This window comes from Phragmites australis, chromosome 5 (genome assembly GCF_958298935.1).
Source record: "Phragmites australis chromosome 5, lpPhrAust1.1, whole genome shotgun sequence".
Lineage (NCBI taxonomy): Eukaryota > Viridiplantae > Streptophyta > Magnoliopsida > Poales > Poaceae > Phragmites > Phragmites australis.
In genome coordinates, this window is record NC_084925.1 from 40,586,898 (window position 1) to 40,611,979 (window position 25,082).

The 25,082-nt window shown below is 46.1% G+C and overlaps 2 protein-coding genes across 9 annotated transcripts; both read right to left on the minus strand.

Moving 5' to 3' along the window:
* Nucleotides 1-2,268: 2,268 nt before the first annotated feature.
* LOC133917685 (arabinogalactan protein 23-like) lies at nt 2,269-3,018 on the minus strand. The gene has a single exon (XM_062361557.1). It carries the CDS (start codon nt 2,712-2,714, stop codon nt 2,541-2,543), a length of 174 nt encoding a protein of 57 aa, XP_062217541.1. The 5' UTR covers nt 2,715-3,018; the 3' UTR covers nt 2,269-2,540.
* An 8,151-nt stretch (nt 3,019-11,169) lies between these two features.
* Nucleotides 11,170-15,674, minus strand: LOC133919679 (E3 ubiquitin-protein ligase makorin-like). Of its 8 annotated transcripts, none has more exons than XR_009909950.1 (8): nt 15,364-15,674; nt 13,974-14,061; nt 13,038-13,843; nt 12,739-12,808; nt 12,093-12,181; nt 11,914-11,965; nt 11,553-11,773; nt 11,170-11,465 (listed from the first exon to the last, which is right to left on the minus strand). XR_009909950.1 is itself a non-coding variant. In XM_062364150.1 (7 exons), the coding sequence occupies exons 1-6, from the start codon at nt 15,372-15,374 to the stop codon at nt 11,932-11,934; spliced, it is 1,098 nt and encodes a 365-aa protein (XP_062220134.1). In that variant the 5' UTR covers nt 15,375-15,673; the 3' UTR covers nt 11,170-11,679; nt 11,914-11,931. The 8 variants fall into 8 exon arrangements, 2 of the variants coding, with proteins under 2 accessions (XP_062220134.1, XP_062220132.1); XR_009909949.1 differs by having other exon boundaries at nt 11,553-11,804; XR_009909952.1 differs by having other exon boundaries at nt 11,581-11,679; nt 15,364-15,673.
* Between the last annotated feature and the right edge of the window lie 9,408 nt (nt 15,675-25,082).

Sequence of the window (25,082 nt, forward strand, 5' to 3'; positions counted from 1 at the left end):
TTCGCCCCCCCCCCCCCCCGGTTTCCACCCGACACTTCTCTCACCTACAACCCGGACACCGCCTCCCTACTCCATCCAGCGCTGCAGCCCTCCTCCATCCCCCATTGCCGCCCTCCTTCGTCCTTCGCTGCCGCCCTCCTTTGAAACCCTGTTGTCGTCCTCCTTTAAAACCCGTCGTCGCCCTCCTCCAAAACTCCATCCCCCGCCTCCTCCCTCCTTCGAAACCGGCCGCTCCTCCCTCCTTCGAAACCGGCCGCCACCCTCCTTCGAAACTCCATCCCCCACTGCCGCCCTACTTGAAATGTTCCGTGCTAGGACCACAAATGATATGTTGAATTTCTAAACAAAACTATTGAGCACTACCATGATATGACTACAATTTTTAGCTATAGTTTGGCTATAGGGAAGTATTCAAAAGGATCAAGTGATCCTCTTAGCTATGGAAGTGACTCAAATTAACAAAGACGAAGCTGGGAATGATAGTGTTGGAGCAACAAAAAATGATGGTGAGTCATCGGCTTCCAAACCAAAGAGAGCTAAAATAGCTGCAAGTGAAGATGAGGACTTACAAGCAACACTTCGGGCTGTCGATAAAAGACTTCCATTGCCATAGAGAAAATCGGTAGCACCAACAATGATTTGCCCAAGGGTCTTCGGGAGAGCATGAAAGACCTCCCATATTTTGATGAGACATGTTTCTCGTTACTATGTCTATTTGGTTGAGAATGTTCGGATTGCGAGATCATTCAACACGTTGGACTTCAATAACAAGTTGGTTTGGGTTTCTAGGTACATTATCACCAACTTCCAAGGATGAAGGATTGTGTGGACTTGTGTGCACTTGTGCTTAGGGACTAATGATTGTGTAGTCATGTTCTAAGACTAAGGATTATGTAGTATGAGATGTGAAACTTCGCAAAGTTAGATAAAATTTAGCTCTTTTAAAAATCTGATCATATTCTAAGACTAAGGATTATGCAGTTATATGAGATTTCTGATACTTTGAAATATGTTTGCTATTTTTTTTATTTCTCCTCACATGTTGGTAGTTTGATTAATGTCCAACAGATTATTTGAGTTGTGTGAACAGCGCAGCAATGCTTTGATTTTTGGCTTCCGGTGTGTTGCCACCTTGTGCTTAATTATGGAGCTATCTGTAGATAGTAGCAATTTGAACAGTAAGACCATTGTTATTGTTTTGGCCATGAGGAATTATTGTGAATACCAGCTACGTATATCTTCATACATATTAAAATAGAATTCGGAGAAGTTTATTGCGTGCTGATAGTGTCGAGAAATCAATTTATGAAGTTATTTTCAGAATCAAGAGGATAAGTTCACCAAAAGTTTATCATAACCAATCCAGCTCATCTTATCTATCCAACTAAATAAAAAATTAGCTCATCTTATACACTATAATCTTATCAAACCAAACAGAAAACTAATTATCACATCCGTCCAATCAAACAGAAAATTAAATCATTCTATAAATATTATGAATAGTCATATCTCATCCAATATTATCTCGAACAAAGACACCCTTAGTGGCTACTTGGGGGTGCAGGATTGCAGCTTCCAGGAATTTGTGGGAACCAATTTTGTGAGCTTTTAACCTTTCTGGTGCGTGCACCCTGCAAAGTAGACATGACCTGGAATGTCGATGCTGTAGTGAGATATTTCTGCTTGTCTTTGGCGACAGAGTATATCGTCTTTTCTTTTCCATTCCTTTTGCAGTTGTTGGATCTAAGTTGCTTTGCTCCTTCATTTTATGTAGTTTGCGTGTTTCTTTTTACAGTGTTTTGTGGCAATTACTCTGTAAAGCGTCCATGCAATTCTGGAATGTTAAAGCAGTTTCTTCTACTCCATGAAGGAGCTGGGGTGAATTGGGATCCTGAGGAGAGTCGATCTACACAAGGATCGATAATTGTGTGGGTGGAATACCTCTGCCTAAAATTAAGTAGTTCGCAGTACAAGTTCAGATGATAATTCGTGTGTTAGAAAAATCATACTGTTACATATTTCTACTTATTTAACCTACTGCAAGCAGATTAAAAACAATAAAAAATTGTATTGCTTTAATGTTCGGATGTACACACAGAACAGTTTGAATTACTTGCACTTCGGAAATGTGATTAGATTGAAGACTTGGGTCTTCTGATCCGGCAAGTTCTTTCATTCAGTCATTCTTGCAATGCAGATGCCTCATGAATTGGAGACCTCAGAACCATAAGGAGTCAGGACAACATGCAAAGCACCTCAACGCGATGGTTAAATCAAATTCTTGAATTGATCCAAACAAACAGCAAGCAATGGTACAATATCGATCCCTCTCTCAGGGAAGAACATATAAGAAGGCATCACATTAATCTGGTGCATCAGCGACATCAATTCGTTAAATTAAGAGAAGAAGATTAAAAAAAGAAGAAGACAAGTTATATCAAATCAGAACACACGCATGCATCGGAATGCACACACATGTTCGGACTAGCGTAGCCATATCTCCCCTTCCTCTCTTCCTCCTCCTCCGGGCGGCCGGCGCCTCACTGCAGGTAGTAGGCGAAGAACGATGCCACGGCAGCCCCGAGCGCGGCGCCGACGGCGGGAGCGACGGCGGCGGTGCCGCTGGTGGGGGCCGGAGCCGGGGCCTCCGCGGCGAGCGCCACAGTGACCGAGGCGGCGACGAGGACAGCGCAGGCGATCTTCTTCATCTCCATCCCTTGTAGAATGAGGCGGAGCAGCAACCGAGCCGAGGTGGACGGCGGCGGGACGGAACGGAGGCGAGGAAGAAAGGCGGGCGCGGCGAGCTGGCTGCTTTCTTGGCTAGCTCTGTTCCTGCCCTCGTTGCTTGCCTGGGAATGGAGGGGAGGACGGGGCGGGGGATTTATAGCGAGATCAGTGAGCTAATCCGGGGATGCTTTTGCGACGAGTGGGTGAGCCGCCATGTGGTGGCGCCTGGCTAGCTACGTGCCTGCATGTGCATGAGAAGCGGCCCGGCGGGCGGCCGCGCGGTCATCTCTCGGGGAAGGGACGAACGGGTCGTGCGGTATGGTTCGTTGCGGTTGATCATTGAACGAGTCCTTTGTTACTGTACTTCTGAGCATGCACGCACGTTTGCGTGTTCGAGCTGTGTCATTAACGCGTAGAGTACGGCGTTAGCAGTAACAGCGGTACGTGCGTATCTCTACAGTATAAAACTCATAAATTCAAATAATTTACTTATTTTTCACATATATCCTCTTCTCCGGCCTCTTCATCTCGGCACAGATATAGAAGCTATTTTACTGATGAAAATAAATAAAAAAATAAAAAAGAAATTTAGCAGATAATATTTTTTTTATTACCTCTAAAATCAAACTATGGTATTATTCTAAACGTATTTATTCAGCGGCACATCTATGGTGTATCCACGTCTCTATACTTTTATTATGAAAAAGAAAGAGGCGATGCTCAGACTTTCAAAATAAAATGCAAGCAGAGGCCCATTTCGTGTCTTCCGCTTTGCAATTTATAACGCCTTAGAATATAGTATCAAACACCATGCGTCAAGCTGGCAAAAGGATATCAACAACCTACCTCAACTTGCAGCTATGATAGGCAGGAAACTCAGTTTGGTTGTGCCGTGCAGGTCTGCACACCGCACAACGCATAAAAGCAGCCGATTCAAAGTCCACGGCGCCGTGCATCGTCGAGTCATCGGCGGTGCCACGAGGCCAGCGCGCCAGCTCGTGAAGCAACAATGTCCCATGGCGGTGGGGTCCAAGGCCACGTTCTCACCAATGATTTCGCGTTCCTCGTCCATGGCCGAAAACACGTGGCAGAAAAGGCATATCTAAATTCTCCGATCAAATTTCGGCGACTTCCAGCTCGTCAAATTCGTTCTGTATCAGTCTGCGGACAATTGGCTCGTGCAGTTATCTTACTAACTCGCAACCCACGGGCCATTGGTTTAAACTCTGAAAAATACGCACCTATGATTAATCTGTCAGACCGAACTACAGAACCGAAATTGCCACTGTCAGCTCATCAGATTCCTAAAGCATCTGTCCATGAGCCCCAAAGTTTGAGAGAGCTCCTCTACTTATGGTTTTGGATCTATCACTGCATGAACCAAAATGTACAAGTAGAGAGCTGTTATGAATTTCAGATTAGGTAGCTACCTAACGATGAATGGTTAGCCTGTTATGTCAGATGATGGATTTTCTAATCACTATGCGACGAGCTTCTCACTGCAGAAGAAAGGTGTAATAACTAGGTCTCCGCATGGAGATGTTACCTGCTCCGGTAACCTTAAGTTTGTGTTTGGTTAAGGGACGGTGGGACAAAACGGATCAACAGCCATTCTCAAATATATAAATAGAATCCTCTTCTACTTACCTCACTCTCCAATCAAATACTACCTAACTATCTAGCTAGTCTAAAGCTTTCAACAAGTCCCCTATTCAAAAGAACGATCCAGGTCTTGTTTGCTGACAGAGGAACGATGATAGGTGCAATTAGCGACTGGTCGATGATGACCGATTCACGTTTTTATGGTGAAGCGAGGGGGCAGAACAGATTCAGAATGCTCCTGTGATCTACCCGGCCTGAACCAATCGTGCTCCGGGAGGAAAATCATTTCAGCTCCGTCGATCGGGACGTCCCAGCGCGCTAGGAGATTCGGGCATCCACGGCCGCGAGATGAGAAGGGGGTCCTGTCGCAAAGGGTCAGAAAGAATGCCGCGGGGTTTGCTCGCTGCTCCCTTTTGATATGTCGGCTGCTGAGCCTGAGACGGACAGCCTCTCTGCCTGCAGCTGAGCCCTCTCTTTCGCTCCATCGCGTCCGTACCGCGCGCAACGTAGACGGCGCCGATCTGACACGCACGGCACGCACGGCAGTTAAGGTTACTGTGGCGTTTGTAATATACTCGACTGATGTCTGTCTCTCCTCTACCGAGGCATACAGCAAATGTATAGCCGATGTGTTCACTAAGGTCTATTTGGTTTAGAGTCAGCGTGTCCCATCAATTTTTTGGTATTAATCTCACTGGAGCGTTATGTTTGGTTTAGAGCGGACGGTTGACTCGTTCATGTCTCTACACCAACCGTTAGTTCATTTTTCACACTCACACTAGCGAAAAAACAGATAGCTAATTTCTTCGCTAAATTTTTAGTGTGGCTAGATTTAATAAGATAGACCTAAACTAAAAACAAACATACCCTAAAGCGTTGAAATAACCGTGAAGACTTTGGAACGGTTCCATACGGCACGTGGCCCCCTGCCCGCCCGTAGCCTAGCCGCACCGCATGTGCGCCATTTTTACTGTGTCCGGTCCAGGGCAGGCGTACGCACGCGCGCACGTACGTGTACCGGTATACGACAGCTACCCTTGACCCAGAAAAGCGTAGGCGGCACGCTACGTACCCGATCGACGTTAACTTTAGTCAGCACGAACAGTCGATACGAGCAATACTCGTATGACGATTCGTCGATTACGGCCGTCGAGTGACGGATTGCGTGATACATTCGTGACGTTACGTGGTGGTGCCGAATGGTCTCGTGTTGCCGGCGTAGCGGGTCTCAGCTAAGAGCGTGTTTGGTTACTCGGCTCCGCTCGTTTAAGCACCGACGTATACAATCGCAGTTGTGGAATGGATGTTTGGTTGTCTGGATCGTTTGCTCACGTCTGTATCCGCCCGTGCAAGAGCATCGCACCAGCCTGCTTTACACATACGTGGGATTTGGCCGTATCCGTCCAGCCTACTCGTAAGGTGCAAATTACTGTATATATGATTTTTTTTATTTAGCTCTTGATTTTATTTAAGGTATGAGAGTGGTCTAAAAGTTCTAAATATTTTTATGAGTGAACTAAAGCTTACTAGCAACCTATTTTAATTAGTTTGATCTAAAAAGCCTAAGTTAATATTTAATTAAAATTCTTCAAAAATCATAAAAAAATCAATAATATTCTTAGCATGTGATGTACTAATTTATAAAAATATTTTCAATCCAAGATTAGTTGTTAAAAAAATGAGTTCCTTTATATTGTAACCTATACTCATACGAGCAACCAAATACAATCTCTTCTCAGTCAGACTGAGCATGTGCAGCTAACCAAACAGACCCTACTATATCTCTCCAACCTATCTCAACTTAGCCTGCATGACTAGTACGAGTCACGGTAAGAACATACGGGTAACCGAACAGACCCTAAGGCGCCGTGCAGGCGACGCGTCGCGGTTGCGCGCGCGCCAATCAAAGCCGGTTGGGCCGTGGGCGTCACCAGACCCGTGGCGTGGTGAGATACTGAGATGGAATCGCCCTCGCGCGCGCGCCGAGACCGAGAGCCCCTCGCGCCGCGCCACCTGCCCACCTCCGCCACCAGCGCGCCCAACGTGTCGCACCGCAACCCCACACGCGTCGCGCCGCAGGCGCCCAGCGCCCGCGACCGCGACCCCCGAACTGGCGCCACCTAGTTATTATTATATACCCCATGCCGCTCCGTTCCACCATTGCCTCTCAGCCTCTGCCTCTGGTTAGCGTAGCCGCAGCTAGCCACCCTTGCCGTTGCCGCTTCGTTAGCTTTCGCTGCCTTGCTCGGTGCGCTGCTCTAGCATTCGCGATGGCGTCCCGCGCCGCAGTGCTGCTCCTGGCCGTGGCGGCCGCGCTGTTCGCCGCTGCGGCGGCGCAGGAGATGGACCTGGGCGTGCCGCCCGCGCCGGCCCCCGTGACGGGCGCAGCAGCTGGGGCCGCGGTGTCTGCCCTGGCCGTGGCGTGCTCTGCCGTGTTCTCCATCCTCGTCGCGAGTGGCCTCATGCAGTAGGTGGCGACTTGGTGGTGATTCCCTGCTGATTCGGGGTCGGGTTGGACCCCGTTTCTATACGTTTTAGATGGTGGTAGCTTTGATTGTGTCCGAGTGGCCGTTGTGATCTGTTATTGATTATTCTGTTGTACCATGCTGTAGTGTTGGATGTATATGTTGAATAAAGTTATTCGGCGGTCATTAACTTTTTCTCTCCCGCTCTCTAACACAACATGGAAATCCAAAGTTCAACGAGAACAAAGAGGCACAATGAGGAGATTTTCCTGCTTCATTGAGCAAAATGAACAATTCAGGTTACAACAGGGTCTCTTATTATATATATAGGTAGAAAAGACATCTCTTCCGGCACAATGAATAATCCCATCTATTATCTCAATATTTAAAGGGAAAAAGCAACCACCACTATCGCTTTTAAACCACAAAATTACCATGTTAATCTAAAAAAATCTAAACCCCGCATTCTTATGAACATCTAACGATTTCGATTAAAACAAAGAGTCCACAAACATCTAACAGTCTAGATTAAAGTAAAAAAATTATATCAATTAAAAAATATCTAGATTGAAGTAAAGAATCCATATCAAATATAATTAATAAATAGCTAAATACAGACTTAAAAATATAGAAAATTAATCTAACGATTCTGATTAAAGCAAATAGTCCCTATCAAATACAATTAATAAATAGCTAAATTCGAAAATAAAAATATAGAAAATTACTACTTCAATTTCCATACAGTTTGAGAAACTAAATATCTAAATAAAGAGTCGAAACAAAATAAAATAAATAATAATTGAAATTAGGGTTAGAATAGAAAAAATAAGGATCCATATCAAATGTTGTCAGTGATGATTCCTGACAATAATCCTAGGTCCTAGGTACACCAGACGACGGACATGTTAATCCGTGTTTTCTATATGCGTAATCAACCTAAACTCAAGAACACTAAAGTTTATGCAAGTTCGGACTTCTGTGGGATAACAGTGCTACGTCTTGTGTATTGTGTTATGAATTAGGTGAACTTATTACCGAATACCCTTTAGAAGCAAAGTCTTACCCCTTTATATATCAGGGGCAAAGATACACAAACAAGCCTGGTGCCGGGCGGGTTTCCCTCTTGGCCTATGGTCTGGGGCTCGCCTTCGGTTCCCACGACCTAAGGGTCGTTTTTACCCCTGGCTGCATGGGCCACCATTAGGGATGGAAACGAACGAGAACGGTCGAGAAAACTCCTGACCATTTTCATTTTCACATTTTCTTAATCGGACAAAACGAACACAAAATTACCATTTATAAAAAATGAACCAATCCGAATGGAAATATATCGGTATCGGATGGAAATGATAATATGTCGGTATAAGTGGGAATGGATATGTGTGTTGTCCATAGATGTCTGGATTTTTGTTAGCAATGGACTTAAATGGATTGGATGAAGCTGGAGTTGGATTTTTCGTTGGATCAAGTCCAATGATAAATATACACATTGGATAAAATTTGGATTGAATTCTGAATAGTCCAATGGACATATACGTAGTCGTACCTCCCACTTCATTCTCTCTCATCACACTCCCTCTCCTCTCTATCCTCTTGCTAACAAGGTCCAGAGAGTCAGAGCACCAGAGAATCCTCATCACTCTCTCTCTCTCTCTCTCTCTCTCTCTCTCTCTCTCTCTCTCTCTCTCCACACTGCTGGCAAGGAGCAGGGGCACTGGACTTGGGGATCTGCACAGCGAGCCATGTTGACCTCTAGGATTCTGGAGCTACGCTGTCCGGTTGTGGCGCCGACCAATGAGCTCGTTCTCTGTTGGAGCGGCTGACACTTGCCGTCGGAGCCACACACGAGCGATCGCCGTCGGAGTCACAACGGAGCTCGCTCTTCAACTAGAGCCGCTCGCCAACGAAGCTCTTTGGAAGCATGCGCGGGCACTTGCAGTTGGAATGCAACGGAGAGCTCATCACCATTGAAGCTATGTGCGCTCGCCGTTGGAATCGTGAGCCTTGGGAGGTAGTGAATGGCGGCTACAGGATTTCAATAAAACAAATGAAATGAGCCATCAACCATTTTTGGCCCCGTTTTTGGACATCACCGTCCCGTTTCCATCCCGTTCCCGCGTAAGAATGGGAAAAACGAAAACGATCGAGATTACCGTTTGCAGGACGAGACGGGATATTCCTGTACAGCTTTCATCCCTAGCCGCCATGTAAACCTCCTGCTCGGGCTTGAAGTCTTCGAACTTCGATTCGGTATCCAATGCTTGGAGCACACCGAACTCGTTTGAGTCGTATCCTATGACAAATACCTCGCGACGGTCGGGGTCCTCGAAACAGGACTCCGCAGCAGTTAGGGATTCGGTCACGAGTAGCCTAACCATAGTATTAATACTTGCAGAAAAGCAAAAAAAAAAAACACACCCATACTTGGCATGCCAACTGTCGAGGGATGATCCATGACAATAATCCTATGTATACTTGACAATGGACACATTGATTCGCATTTTCTATATGCGTGTATGAACTTAGACTCAAGAACACCAAAGTTTATCTAGATTCATATCTCTCATAGTATAATAGCCCTACATTATGTGTATTATCTTATGAATTGGGTGAACTTATTACCGAATGCCCTTTACAAGCAAAGTCTTCACCCCTTTATATACCAGCGGCAAAGATACACAAACAAACGGATCGTATCAAATCTTGTATCAAACTTATCCCTGACGAAGCCAACTATCCCTAACCCATCATAATGTCGAATAGTCATGTTTGCTTTGCTCTAGTCATCCTGCGCGTCATGTACCATCATTGAACGCCGTCACGCTCACCTATCAGACCATCTCGATGCATTAATGCTACGGAACGGGTCGTTACAAGGTCCTCGAAACAGGACTCCACAACAGTCAGGGATTTGGTCACGAGTAGCCTAACCATAGTATTAATACCTGCAGAAAACTCAAAAAAAAAAACACACACCCATACCTGGCATGCCAACTGTCGAGGGATGATCCATGACAATAATCCTATGTATACTTGACGATGGACACATTGATTCGCATTTTCTATATGCATGTATCAACTTAGACTTAAAAACACCAAAGTTTATCCAGATTTATATCGCCCGTAGGATAATAACCCTACATCATGTGTATTATTTTATAAATTGGGTGAACTTATTACCGAATGCCCTTTACAAGCAAAGTCTTCACCTCTTTATATACCAGCGGCAAAGATACACAAACAAACGGATCATATCAAACCTTGTATCAAACTTATCCCTAACGAAGCCAACTATCCCTAACCCATCATAATGTCAAATAGTCATGTTTGCTTTGCTCTAGTCATCCTGCGCGTCATGTACCATCATTGAACGTCGTCATGTTCACCTATCAGACCATCCTGATGCATTAATGCTACGGAACGGGTCTCTACAACTTCACACCGCCCCGCAACCATACCACGCCAAAAGCAAGTGTCTGGGAAGGAAAAAAATAATAAAGTAGGCAGCACTAAATGAGGCTTAACCAGGTATGTGAGTATCTGCTTCGTGACCAGCAAGGGCCAGTCGTAGGACCCCGCTACGTGACCAAGGGGTTGGTCGCGCGAGCATCGTCCTGGTCGTATAATATGGTCGTGATCTTAATAATACATGCTGCATGCTGACACTTGACGGTGCAGAACCCGCCACTTGAGGCACCTCTCACTTACTACACCGACAAATATAGTCTTAGAAAAAAATCAAATTATTATAAAAATCAAATACCTAAATATAGAGAATGTAAAATACAATTAATCAATAGCTAAAATTCATAATTAATTTTTTTTCAAAAATCTTACTAAGATAATAGATTAAGAATCACTGTATAGCTCAAGGTCGTTGCATCAAGCAGACAGTAGACAAGAAAAACTATTCTAATTTTAATTACGCTTTCTAATCTTGATACATGATTTTGGTAGTTGATCAAAATATTTAAGAATCTAACCAATACATATATATAATTTGGGTATAAGTTTGGAACATAAATATTTTTTTCTTTCACTAACATAATTTTATCTTTTCTTCTAATTTTATATATTTTGCAATTAAATAGCACTAACCTCATAAAAAACTAAAGAGACTAATTTTTAATTAAAAGTTATCTTGATAAAATATTATAGCGAGCCTAACATGTTATTAGCGTTGACATTTTGCTAGTTTAAAATAAGAGTATAACTCTTTGTCCTGTTCCAATAGGATTTCTAACCGTATATCTTTTGTTGCGGCGTGTGCTGTATGAATAGAGACGGTGGATCTCGTTCGTCATTAAGCTTTGTGCTCTCAATTTGTTTTCTTATGGTACCAAAGAACTCTGGTTGTATTCATACAGCCGAAAGATTCAACTTGACCCGCTTGGCCCGAACAACTTTCCATCAACAAAGCTGAGACATGGAGAGGTATTTACACTGCCCTCTCATTGAGAGCAAATGAGATAATGTTCTGCTCTACTTCTACCGGTGTGCTGGTAACCCAAAGACGGCGAAAGATTGCTCATAAGAGTACCCACGGGTTAACTGAACTTCATTCCACGCGCCTGAGCTTCTCCGCAGCAAGAGATTTTCATTTCACTCGTCTTCAGGTTCACAGAGCAGCCTCTGTTTTTTTTTAGATTTCCGGCAGCAAACCCAAAATTTCTGCATTGGGTAGGAAAAACAAAGTAGTAAGAGCGAAGGGAGGCTGTGCTGCCTGAGCATAAGGGACGAAGGGTTGAAGTTTCCAACCAGTGATCTTTTAGCATTCGAGGATCACCTGTACCATATTTTGGCCACAACCACCAATGAACCTACCCAACCGGTCAGAAGTTGCAGCTTCCAAGTGGCTCGTTTTGAACATCTTCCTACTGGATGTCTTGAATGTTCAGTAGAAAACAAAATTCAGAATTGGCTGGCCTTCTTCTTTTCTATAGAAACAAGCAATTAGCTGGCCCTTTCTAGATGTTTTACTATTCAGTAGAAAACAAAATTTAGGAATCCCTGGTCAGCGAATTGCAATCAACTCAGTTTGTTTGGTAAAAGATGGTACTAGTATAGAAGGGCTTGTATTCGACCAAGATAAGAGACAGACAGAGACAGAGTGACAGACCTTGCATTCGGTCCTTCCCTAAACATGCAGCCGGCTGAGCAAGTACGACAACCTGAGAGGTAAGCAAGATTTTCTATCAGCAAGCGAGGTTGAAGCTATAACATTGTATAGGGAAGATAGAAAGAACTCTTGCCTTTTCTTTCGGGAAAAAAAAAGTTGATAGGATAGAGAATATCAACCTAATATTTTTGGCAATCGCTGTACTTCTATTGCCATCATCATGCTGATGTAGTTCCACATCTTCCAAACTACCATCTCTGTAGGCATGCTGGAAAACATACAACTACAGGAGTGAAAAAACAGTGGAGCAAAATACCAAGGGAACAATGACAAGGTAGCACTACAACAGAAGGGAACTTATATGGTACTCCACAAAACATACATTCCAGGTGTGAGCATTCGGGGAAAACCCACTTGGACCACCAAGCAGTAACAATTATCAGAACCACGGTATACATCTTCAACTATCACAGTTCACTAAGAAACGGTAGCAATTCACCGTGCAAATGTACATGCAGTTTTGATACTAGTACCTTTCCACTTAACCTTCTAAGGTTTGCATATGCACTATCGTAGGCAGCTTAAAGTTGCAAACTGCTATGTAAAGATTCTAGTTTAAATTTCAAGGTATTGGCAATAAATTAACATCAAATGTGATATGCCATTATGTTTCATTCAAGTATGACAAGACAAACCAAACATAGCTCTGAAACATTGAATCAAACAACCTGGATAAATTTGGTTGCAATTCAATTTCAGATATTACATTAGATGAGCAGAAGATGAAAAATCCATATGCCCAAAAAGGAAAAAGTATGTTTATACCTTGTAAAAACATCTGCTCCCAAAGGGGCAAGTGCCCTTTCCAAAGTCAAAGTACTTACAATTAATACACCTGCAATAACATATATGTGGCTTAGTAAATCAACTTCAGCTTTAGCAATAAAACACAAAGAAACTTTATCCGAAGCACATCAGCATTTCATCTTAGGATAGATCACAGATTCCATTTTTAGACAACTGAAACACTAGAGGTCCGTTGTTGTTACTAATCTGAACGTTTTCAAACAGATCACTAGGGATATGCCTATGTGTAAATGTAAATTTTAAAGCAAGTATCTTACTTGAGCTTGGCCATGTAACCTTCAACAATTTCCTGCTTTTCTTCCTTTGAAGAGTACCAGATACCACTAGGAACGACATAGTACGACAGTTTGCGACATATTGGACAAGCCCTGAGTGTAGAGTTCACATCCATGCCAGATGTAGGAGAGGTGCTACGCCAATTCCTAATGCATGAGATGCAGAAGGAATGGTCACAATCAGATAGCAGTCCAAACCTCCTTTCTGCTGCCTTGGGCTTTGAAAGCACATGGTCCAAGCACACACCACATTCTATTTCTTCACTTTTTCTCAAGGCCTCAAGACGTTTGTTGTTTTTCTTGCATAGCTTGATATGCACTCCACTTTCATCAGGACGATAGGGATGCAAGCACTGTTTTTCACAGAATGCGCATAGATCACCATGCATCTGAGAGCAGTCTTTACCATAAGGACAAGTACCAGCAGCAGCAAAAGAGCAGATTGGCAGATGAGCAGGACATTGTGATGTTTGGTTTTGTGCAGTTTGGTTAGATGGACAGCTGTTGAAATCCTCTGGAGTGTTATGTTCATGGCAATCAACTCTCCACGCAGGTCGACAAGAAGATAGTGATGTTGTGGGCTTGCATATCTTTTGTGTTTGGTTGCGTACATCTATTTGGCATTCTCTGCAATGAGGGCGTCCAGAAGAACTGACTAGCTCAGAAGAACTGGATGCTGCATGTGCTGTAGTAGTAGATCGTTGGGGGTGGTTACGACGAGCTTCAGCATGTTCATATCTGCAACGGTTACCATAGGAGCATGCACCTTTCTGGTAAAATGTGCAAACCTGTGGGGTTAAGCATTACAGTAAGACATACTAGACCATGCTAATGTAAATCAGGCAGTGTACGGAAAGTGGTCTGAAGTTAGAAGTATGTAAAGGGAAAGTACTCTGAAGTTAGGAGTGTGTAAGTTACATTATCTGGTCGATCATTGCAGTCATGGGAGAATTCACAGTAATCTCCTTTGAAGCAAGCTCCATGCAAGAAGAACTTGCAAGGGACCCTGATGAATAAACAAAACAACAACAAAAAAGACATACATCATCATTATTAGTTTTCCCTCCAACAAAAATTACAGGGAAGACAAAGCCAAATCTTCACGGATACTTCCTCCTATTAGAATGTATTTCTTGTGCTATCTTATGAGCAAAACATTGTATGAACTGCCTCTGTTTCTTATCTGCCCTACATGAATACCACAATACAAAAACTAGACCAACCTAGGAGAAACTAGGTGGCTTTATATTAAGAAGAAATAGACACACACACTCGCATTGAAGAGTACTAGAACTTGGATGGTCTAGACGTACATCAACACCCTTAACCAAGTAAGCTAGGCTCGGTTCCTTACATGAATACCACAATAAATTTTGGTATGCTATGTCAGCGCCGTAACAAATATAGTCCTCAACAGGAGGCACCAAGGTTCGGTACAAACAGACCAGGAATGCAATGTTACTGGTTACTCTAGGTGTTCTATGCTTAAAAAGCAAGCACTGTATTCCACAACAGTGTTTCTCATGCATCAAAGAACTGACAACATGATGGGCCTAGTTTCTTCTGTTTCCTAGTATGTTGTTCCACTCCAAAATTTCCTTCTTTCCCATTCACGGTCATCTAAGTCATGGAGTCAGATGCAATCGTCAAACACTTCCACAATTCCACTACTCGTTTATGGATGTACGTGCACCAGTGTTTCCCCCTGCCCTCTGTCACAATGTTCTAAAAAGTTCACCACCACCTCCACTTTACTCCTGACTCAAAAAGATAAAAATGCCGGAAAACACACACCATCCCTCTACTTTTTCCCCAAAACAAATTGCATTCAGCAGCTCTTAGACCATTCTCTGCGCACTGCCGTCAGCCGAATCGCGACTTGAATTTACATAGTTGACTCGAGTCCCCAGTCAAATACTTAGTGATGCACGGAGAGATCAATCCCCTACACGACCAAACGTGCTATGGTATTTCCAAAATCACATCTCGGAGATTAATTTAACGGCAGTTACAGTTTACATACGACCTGGAATCCACAATTGCTGCCTTCCTTAAGCCAACGCCACCATAGTTACCACAACTGACCAACAAACAAGCAGCATCTAACTAAAAAATTTTACCTCCACGCTTACACTGTTAGCTCCGTTCTACACGAAGACCGCACTACGATGCTACAATACGAGCTAAATCTGAACTAAATCGCCACAACGACACCAATATGATCCCCCCTGAGCTTAACATCACCACCTCTAGTTCGAATCGGCAGAGAAGCAGTCCAACTGAGCGTGCAGAGCAATCGTATTATTACCTCTTCGACATGACCGCGAGCCGGATCAGACTTGCCGGGATCGAGCTGCACCGACGACGACTTCGGAGACACAAGGCGACGCGAGGACCCCTCCCGTCTTCGTCGCCGCGTGGCTCCTGCCGGACGCCTGGGGTTTCGCCGGTGCGGCCCGTCGCCTCGGCAGCTTGCGCTTCCGCAGGTCGGCTTTGTGGTGGCAACGTGCGGGGAATGGTCTCCTAAAAACGGGAGGGGCCTGAAATGACGTTTTTGCCCTTGCGACGTGTGGGGACGGGGTGTCGAAGGCTGGAGCAGAAGCGGGAATTGGGCGCGGGGAGGGAGGGAAGCCGGTAGCTATGCTCCCGCCGGATTGTCTGGGCAACCGCCTTTGCTTTCGGAGGTAGAGGATTAGGCTGAAAATATCCGCTAAAAACGGATATTTTTCGCCCGTACGATCGATTGAATGTTTGGGAAGTAAATATGGGGTAACTATGGCTATTTCGTATGTCGGATATAAGAAATAATATTTGAAGTATCCGGATGGTATGGGTTAACAGAAATATTATTATGATTTTACTTTAAAATATATTAATATATAGGTAGAATGTCACACATTAGTAGATAGATGATACTAAATGTTTTTGTTTTTATATTTCAATGATCATTTTATATGTGCTCATTTTGATTGCAGCCTATATTGTTTAATGTGGTACGTGACGATGCAAATAAAGTGAAAAATTTTCAGCTATCTGACTAACCGAAAGCTTATAGCATTATTCGTTTCGACTCCGATTCAAAAAAATATCAAATATAATACATGATAAGAAAATAATTATTCAATAATATCTGTATCTGACTGCGAGAAAAAATAGAGAGAATTCCTCATGTGCCATAACAAATTTTATAGCTCCCTTATATGCCACTGAATATGGATATGAACCTATATGTCATTGATATATAAGAGATTTGATGAATTTATAGTGACAAAGGAAAAATTATTAAAAAATATAAGATAAAATATATGATGAGTTATATATCTTTGTATCCGATTTAATTACACCCTATAAGGAGGACGATGTGAGGCTGCTGTCAGAGGCCACGTTTATGGTGGCAAAGCACGTAGCTAATGAGATAACACAAAATTATACTTAAAAAGGAGAACACAAAATTATATAGACTGTATGGTACTGTCATTGTCATGCGATGCTTCTTCGTGTACAAGGTGGTTGGTTTTTACCAAATTTATTGTATTTAGAGCTCGTGCAGACTATTTGGTTTAAGGTTCATCCGATCTCTAACCCTATAATTGTTGGATGATGGCAGAATAATGGTAGATTGCGGAGATCCATGGTGGGTTGGATTAGTGGTGTGAAAGAGTAAGGATAATGAGTGTTAGGCGCATGTAGAGATGGTCAAGACGATACACCGAAGGCTAGAATTAAGATGATGAAGAGGCGGGTGGCATTAGGGTTGCATCGAGTAAAGATAGAATGGAGGTTGTGCCGGTAAAGTGGAGGGTGGTAGCAGGCAAGTGGTGACCAACGTTAAAGATGGTCCGCAACAAGGTTTAAAATTTTGTTTGAATCTCAAAATGCTGAGGTGACTGATTTCTTGGTATTCGTGATATTCGTAAAATTCAGTTGAAATTCGACGAGAATTTGACCGAATTCACTTGATCAAACTAGTTTGACCACGGCAAAAGCGACTAAATTGTGGATTTAGTAATCGGACGATTTCTCTGATTAATCGTCTGAGTTCTTCGGTATTCGATCAATTTTGATGAAATTTGATAACATTGAAAACCATTCGATTTTGACGAAAACCAACCGAATTGGAACAAAAATCGAGCAGACAAAACGAGAATCATAAAAAATGCAGAAAAATAGGAGAAAATGTGAAAAATCATGGAAAATATGACAAAATGTGTTAAAATCATGAAAAAATGGCATAATATTTACTATATTTTTGACATTTCTAAGGAAACAAATAGATATTAATAGCAATACAAGTATGACCATGGTATGCAAATAAAGTAGTTGCATAAAATAAATTATCATCACCTTCAGTTCCACTAATTTCGATTACATTGGGTTGTATTGTACTCATCGACAAATATGAGCATTATTCTTTGTGCAGATATCAACTCAGGTTTAAACTCTGCCCAACTTTACTCCGTCCATACAAAAGTTGTTGATCATTGTCCTTGTAATATGGTATAAAACTCATAGTCTTATCACACATAGATCCACTGAATAGAAGGTTGTGACTGCATCGGGGACAGGATAGTGGTATGAAAATGATCCAGAATTACTCTCTATGCTATAGTTGCTATAAGAGCTTGTATTATCTTGTGGTCCATCATGACCACCTTATATGAAATGCATTTGTGAGGATAGGGCACTGTGGTCCTAGTCCTGATCCTGTGTGACATGCGTAAATTGACTCTCACTAGTGAATTGCACGGGAACAACGACAGATGATGGGCGTGGAGGAGCACCGTCTCCTTGACCAACATCATCACCGCTATCTGTCTTTGAGCTATTGTCATTAGACTATTGGTAAGTTGGGCTCTTCGAGCCACTATTTGTACTCTCATAGCTTTGCACTTGTTTTTTGTCCTTACCTTTAATCTTCTTGGTCTTCTTTTGATACGCATTTTGCTGCTTCCTCTTTCCCATGTGTGTCACCAACCACTTTAGTAGTCTATTGTGATTGTGTAGTTACCTCAGTCTGCCATTGCAAATCATATAGGTTTACTGTGTCTGTCACCAGGTGAGCTGATAAGGATATATCACTATTTGTGTCCTCCTCATCAAGCTCTGAGATAGCATTTGATTTGTCAATCTCCATCCAGTCATGTAGCAGATTGTTCTCCTCATTCAATGTGAGCTTCATAAGCTGTTGAAATGGATCATCATCAACAGTCGACCTGATACCTGCATCCAAATTATTCTGTATTATCAGGTTGTAGTTTACATATACCAACTTATTAAGTTTCTTGTAGCTTAATCGGTTGCGAAGTTTCGTATGGATGAATGCAAATGTACTCTAATTCCTCTCACACCCACTAGATGAAGTGCATTGAGACACTAGGTGCCTGACAAGCATCGTTAGTGTATGTGTAGACAAACTAAACATAAACCACCATTGCGCTGCAAGTAGATAAAGTGATCTAATATTTAGAAAAATAGCATATGTAATGTCAGAAATAATGTAGTGAGATATGTCAGTGCGTACCAGGTGGAGACTTCCCAATCACATGCCATCGAGCGGACTAGAGAATAACTGAGACTTTGTCCGATATATTTCAACCTCATGAAGTGCTTCCGCGGCAGTATTAAGATCGTTCATCCTCTTGAATGCCTCTCGGAGATCTTTGAACAAGGTTGGTCCCATGCCATACGCGTAGTGCGTGCGAGGATTCAATACAGCCCGTGCAAGTTGATGATCAAATCATTAATACCATAAACATTAGTACTATAAGAATTAGTACCGACATTCACGTAGGTCCCTTTCGTCAGATCATACATTTTGCGATGGGCAACAACCTTGTATGTATGCAAGGTATCCCTATCATTATGATACAAGAAATTGTACTCCTGCTTGACAGTGTTGTATCTCAGGAGCACCTCATTTAGTGTCGGGCTCTTGTCTTGATCAATGAATCGGAGGAAGGTATACAACAGCTGAATAGAATCAATAATCCTTTTAAGGTTGTCCCACCATGGTAAGCTGGATAGACAAGAATGTGCATATCTCCTAATATCAGAAACAATGTAGTGAGTCTAACATCATGAGTTTTAAGCATATAGGTTATAGCAAAATTCACTCCAAATTAAAAAAATGAAATTAATTAAACCACCTACGATCAAGGAAATATGTATTTGAATGTGTGTGTATACCAATATGTATATATTCATATATATTAGATTGGCTAGGTATTCTAATTGCACTAAACTAAATTATAAACTTCTTCATGCATTAAATTAAATCATATGCAATTGGTTTAATAGTTCTTATGGTTCTTTATGTGGGGATTCGAATTTGAATGTCTCTCAAATTCGAATATCAATCTTGTTTAAATTCATCGAAAATCAAATCGAATTCAATTCCTTTCAATTCAAACCTCTCCCACAATCAGAGCTGTAAATCTTTTCCCTATTCAAATACCTGTATTCTAATTAATGCCTTCCCGTTCAATCACTTCACATACTCAGTTCAATCGATTCGAATCTTGGTTCAAGTTCGAACGTCATATTTGAATCATCATTCCAATATCTTGACAATTCATGCCAATCCAATTCAATTCAAGCTATTCAAATTGTATTGTTATAAATCCATTTCGAATCCAAATGCATTTATCGAATCATCACACATTCGATTCCAAATTCAAATACATTTATCTTAATTATTACGCCCAGTTTACAAATCCATTTCAATTCAAATCCATACAATTGATTTATCACTCTCTCAATCTCTCTCTATTCTCCCTCTACCTCCCTCAAAGATCTCCCAGCTGCCACATTGCCTCCATGTTCACACCATGGCACCAAAAGTCCTCTCTCACGGCTCACTGTGCCGCCATTTTTCTCTCCTATTCACACCCTTCCTTTGATCTTTCCACGAGCACGCAAAAGCCAATTTGCTTTCTCCTCTCTTCCATCCACCTGCATAAGACCACCACAGCACACACACGAGAAAGCATCACAAACCGAGCTCTGCACCTGCACACACACGCCATACAACATCACAGCAAAGCACAATGTCAGCCTCCTCTCCATGCATGCGTACACACTAACACAGCGCAGCGCAGCATAGATCCACTGCGTAGCTCCACGCGCCTGTCGGTGTATCAGGAACCGGGGGTCCCTGAGTCCCGAGGCCAGGCCGGCCGGCCGCCACGTGTCACCATCCCGCGAGGTCCCTCTTGCGGGATGAGGAAAATCTAAGTTCCGGGAGAAGGTGCTCGGGGCCACAGCCTCTGGTCTCCGAGCATCCCAGTTCCCCGATGACCCGCAGAGTCCAAGTACCGGGAAGAAAGTGCTCGGGGAGGTGCTTGGTCGCCCCCGAGCACCCTAGTTCCCCGATGATCAGAAAAGCTAAGTTCCGGGAGAGAGCGCTCGGGGGGCTCCCGTAGGCAGCCCCCGAGCGCTCGGTTCCCCGAGGGTCAGTGCAAAAGTGCTCGGGAGAGAGTGCTCGGGGTTGAACGTGGCAGCCCCTGAGCACTCGGTTCCCTGAAGGTTTATGCGAGAGTGCTCGGGAGAGAGTGCTCGGGGAGGTGAACAGTACCCCCGAGCACTCGGTGCCCCGACGACCCAGAAGGGCCCCGAGGGGCCCGCCGATGAGGTGTCAACCAGTCAGAGGTCCGAGGCCGCATTTAATGGGCATGCGCGGCCTGACATCCCTAACTGCTCCCGCCGCGGTGTCAGTCCCTGCCATGCTTTGGTAGAGAGGCGTGGGGCCATTAATTGCACGGGTCTCGTCCCGTATCATCCGGTGTATCTCGGGATAACATTGCCAGGATCAAGGCGTTCCGCCTGCCGCCCTGCCGTGGCAGAGGAACAAGACAGGGCGGGCGCGCCGGGTGCCTCTGTGGCTGCTCGGTGGGCCCTGTCAACGGCGCCCGTCGCCAGGGCGTCCACAGTGACGAGTGACCGGACGCGCGCCGTATTTTTCCACCGCCCCTGTCACTTCGCCCAGAGGAAATGATGACATCTTTCTCAGTTGTGGCGTCTTGGAACTTGTGCCCCTTCTTTCCCGTTCGGGGTATGTCGTGGCCGGCGAGTGCATAAAAGGATGGGCATACAGAAAGAAGAAGGAGGGAAAAAATCGGACAACGATAGAAACATCGGAAAATCGGAGGAGAGAACAGGCCCAAGCGGTCGACCGTGCCACACTCAGACGAAAACATCGCAAGCAAGCCTGAGCAGAGCTAGAACAAGGAGCCTCAAGCTCTTAGTTAGACAACATATTCTTGTAACCAGATATATCCTTGAGGGATCCCCCTCATGGTAAGATATAGCATCCATACAGGAGTAGGGTATTACGCCCCCGTGCGGCCCGAACCTGTCTAAACTCCGGTGCATTTACTTCCCTTTACACTAGGTCAATCATCCCCCACCACCGGTCGTTGCATTTATTTCCACTTCCATTTATTTCTCCGATGAACTTATTCAGGATCATCCCCCGGCCGAATCTCTAAAAAGGGGTCTCTCGGGATCCCTACGACAGGAGTTAATCCTCACGGTTAAGATGCCGGGCCCAGCAGGCCCCATCTCCGTGATTGCCGACTCCGGCGGTGCCGTCTCCTGCGCCGAGCAGTCGTACATGGCTCTGGTTTCAGCACGGGCCGAAGTCGAAGGCTGCACAGGGGGCTCGGGACCCTCCTCATCCAAACCCCGACTCGCCGCCGACGCCTCTGTTCCTACGAAGGAGGTCGTGGTGGGCGAAGGCGCTACCCAGGTCATCCGGATCGGCGGTGACCTGGGCAACAAATAGGAAAGCGCGCTCGTCACCTTCCTCCGGGCCAACGCAGACGTGTTTGCATGGCAACCGTCCGACATGCCCGGGATCCCCAAGGAGGTGATCGAGCATCACTTGGCGGTGCGCCCGGACGCCCGCCCAGTGAAGCAGAAGGTCCGACGGCAGGCGCCTGTGCGCCAGGAGTTCATTCGGGAGCAGGTCAGCAAGCTCCTTGACGCCGGATTTATCCGAGAGGTCCTCCACCCCGACTGGCTGGCAAATCCAGTCATCGTCCCGAAGGCCAACGGCAAGCTCCGCATGTGTGTGGACTACACCGACCTAAATAAGGCTAGCCCTAAAAATCCTTTTCCCTTACCCTGCATTGATCAAATTGTAGATGCAACCGCGGGATGTGATCTTTTATGTTTTTTAGATGCAAACTCTGGGTATCACCAGATCCGCATGGCCGTAGAGGACGAAGAAAAAACTGCTTTTACCACTCCGGTGGGGACTTACTGTTATATGTCAATGCCTTTTGGTTTGCGCAATGCTGGGTCTTCTTTCCAGCGCGCCATTCGCATTACCCATGATTCACAGGTTGGCCGCAACATCGAGGCCTACATCGACGATCTCGTGGTCAAGTCCCGAGACCGCGCCACCCTGCTCGAGGATCTTGCCGAGACTTTCAACAGTCTCTGCACCACCCGCCTCAAGCTCAACCCCGAGAAGTGTGTCTTCGGGGTGCCGGCGGGTAAGCTCCTCGGTTTCTTGGTTTCCGGCTGAGGAATCGAGGCCAATCCAGAGAAGATCCGGGCCATCGAGCAGATGCGCCCCCTGGCTCGACTCAAAGAGGTCCAGCGTCTCGCCGGCTGCATGGCGGCCCTCGGGCGCTTCATCTCCAAGCTCGGGGAGCGAGGGCTCCCCCTCTTCAAGCTTCTGAAGAAGTCCGGTCGTTTCGACTGGACGCCAGAGGCCGAGCAGGCCTTCCGCGATCTGAAGAAGTACTTCACCTCACCACCCGTGCTGGTGGCTCCCTTCGAAGGTGAGCCCCTACTGCTCTACGTATCGGCCACTTCTTAGGTCGTAAGCATGGTGTTGGTGGTGGAGCGCGACGAGTGCGCGGGGCCAGGTGCTGGGTCCCAGCTCCCGGCCGCCCCCGGGCACTCCCCAGTCCTCGCGGCTCCCCCCGAGCAGGGGGTCGAGTCCGAGCACTCTGCTCCTCCCGACCAGGGAGTCGAGCCCGAGCACCCGGCCAGCCCCGACCACACTGCTGAGCCTGGGGGCTGTAACAGCCCCTCGGGTGAAGCCGCCGTCCGGGCCCGCCGGGTGCAGCGACCGGTGTACTTCGTCAGTGAAGTCCTCCGGGAGGCCAAAACAAGGTATCCCCAGGCTCAGAAGTTGCTCTACGCCGTGCTCATCGCTTCCCGGAAGCTGTGCCACTACTTTCAAGCGCACAAGGTCTCGGTAGTTACCACGTATCCATTGGGACTCATTCTCCGGAACCGAGAAGGCACCGGGCGTGTTGTCAAGTGGGCGGTGGAGCTGGCGGAATTCGACCTGCACTTTGTCAATCGCCAGGCGATCAAAAGCCAGACGCTCTCCGACTTCGTGGCAGAGTGGACACCCGTCCCCGAGGTCGTCCCAGAAGAGATTTCTGCGTATCCCGGACACGACGCGCCCGGGTACTGGGTCATGCACTTCGACAGTTCCCTCTCGCTGAAAGGCGCGGGGGCCGGAGTGGTTCTCACCTCCCCAACGGGTGAAGAGCTCCAGTACATCGTGCAGTTGCAGTTCCGCGCATCCAACAACATGGCGGAATATGAAGGTCTCATCGCCGGCCTCCGAGCTGCGGTGGGGCTCGGGATTCGTCGCCTCCTGGTCAAAGGGGACTCCCAACTGGTGGTCAACCAGGTATCCAAGGAGTACCAGTGCACAGATCCTCAAATGGCGGCGTACGTGGCAGCGGTCAGGAAGCTGGAGAGGCGTTTCGATGGCCTGGAATTGCGGTACATCCCTCGCCGCGACAACACTCTGGCCAACGAGCTCTCCGGCCTGGCCTCCTCCCGTGCGCGCGTCCCTGCCGGAGTCTTTGAAGAAAGACTCGCACGGCCTTCCGTCCTGCCTGTCGAACAGGACGAAGGGGAAACCTCGAACTCAATTCAGGGGACCCCGGCGGTGCCCTCAGTGGGAAGCCCCATCAGGGTGCCGCCGTCCGGCGAGTGCGCTGCACTCGCTGAATGTTCTCAAGATGCCTCGTGGATGTCCGACATCCGAGGGTACTTAAAGGAAAAGTCCCTCCCCGGGGATGAGGCGTCTGCCGAAAGAGTTGCTCGGCAGTCCAGACGCTATGCCATAGTAGATGGGGATCTCTACCGGCGTAGCGCAGGAGGTGTCCTCCTGAAATGCATCTCCCGGGCAGAAGGCGGCGAGCTTCTCGCTGAGATCCATAAGGGCGAGTGTGGTGGCCATTCATCGTTCCGCACGCTGGTCGGGAAGGCCTTCCGGCAAGGTTTTTACTGGCCTACAGCTCTCCAGGATGCTTCCGAGCTGGTTCGACGCTGCAGGGCGTGCCAGTTCCACGCAAAGCAGATTCACCAGCCAGCTTAGGCTCTTCACACCATCCCCCTATCATGGCCTTTTGCGGTCTGGGGGCTGGACATTCTGGGTCCATTCCCTCGAGCAATCGGGGGCTATGAGTACCTGTACGTCGCCATCGACAAGTTCACCAAGTGGCCGGAGGCGGTCCCAATCATCAAGGTGACCAAACACACGGCGCTCCAGTTTATCCGTGGCATCACCAGTCGCTTCGGTGTCCCGAACCGGATCATCACCGACAACGGCACCCAGTTCACGAGTGCCCTGTTCAGGGACTACTGCGAAGACCTCGGTATCAAGCTCTGCTTCGCCTCCGTCGCTCATCCTCGGAGTAATGGGCAAGTCGAGCGCGCCAACGCGGAGATACTAAAGGGCCTCAAAACCCGGACCTATGACGTGCTCGCAAAGCACGGGAAGGGATGGGTGGACGAGCTGCCCGCCGTGCTATGGGCTAACCGGACCACGCCAAGCCGCGCCACCGGGGAGACTCCATTCTTCCTCGTCTACGGCGCTGAGGCGGTCCTCCCCTCCGAGCTCACTCTAGGCTCCCCTCGGGTGCATGCATATTCTGAGGGTGAGCAAGAGCGGCAAAGGCGCAACGACGTCGACTACCTGGAAGAGTGCCGGCGGCGTGCCGCCGTCCGGGCGGCTCGGTACCAGCAAAGTTTACGGCGCTACCACCAGCG

What these genes read in the sequence shown, in the direction of transcription:
- LOC133919679 (XM_062364150.1), bottom strand. An exon ending in GGTTACATGGCCAAGCTCAA is followed by an intron (nt 12,809 to 13,037) that starts GTAAGATACTTG and finishes ATGTTATTGCAG; the next exon opens with GTGTATTAATTGTAAGTACT. An exon ending in GGAGCAGATGTTTTTACAAG is followed by an intron (nt 12,182 to 12,738) that starts GTATAAACATAC and finishes TATGTTTTCCAG; the next exon opens with CATGCCTACAGAGATGGTAG.
- LOC133917685 (XM_062361557.1), bottom strand. Translation starts at nt 2,714, where the DNA reads ATGGAGATGAAGAAGATCGCCTGCGCTGTCCTCGTCGCCGCCTCGGTC.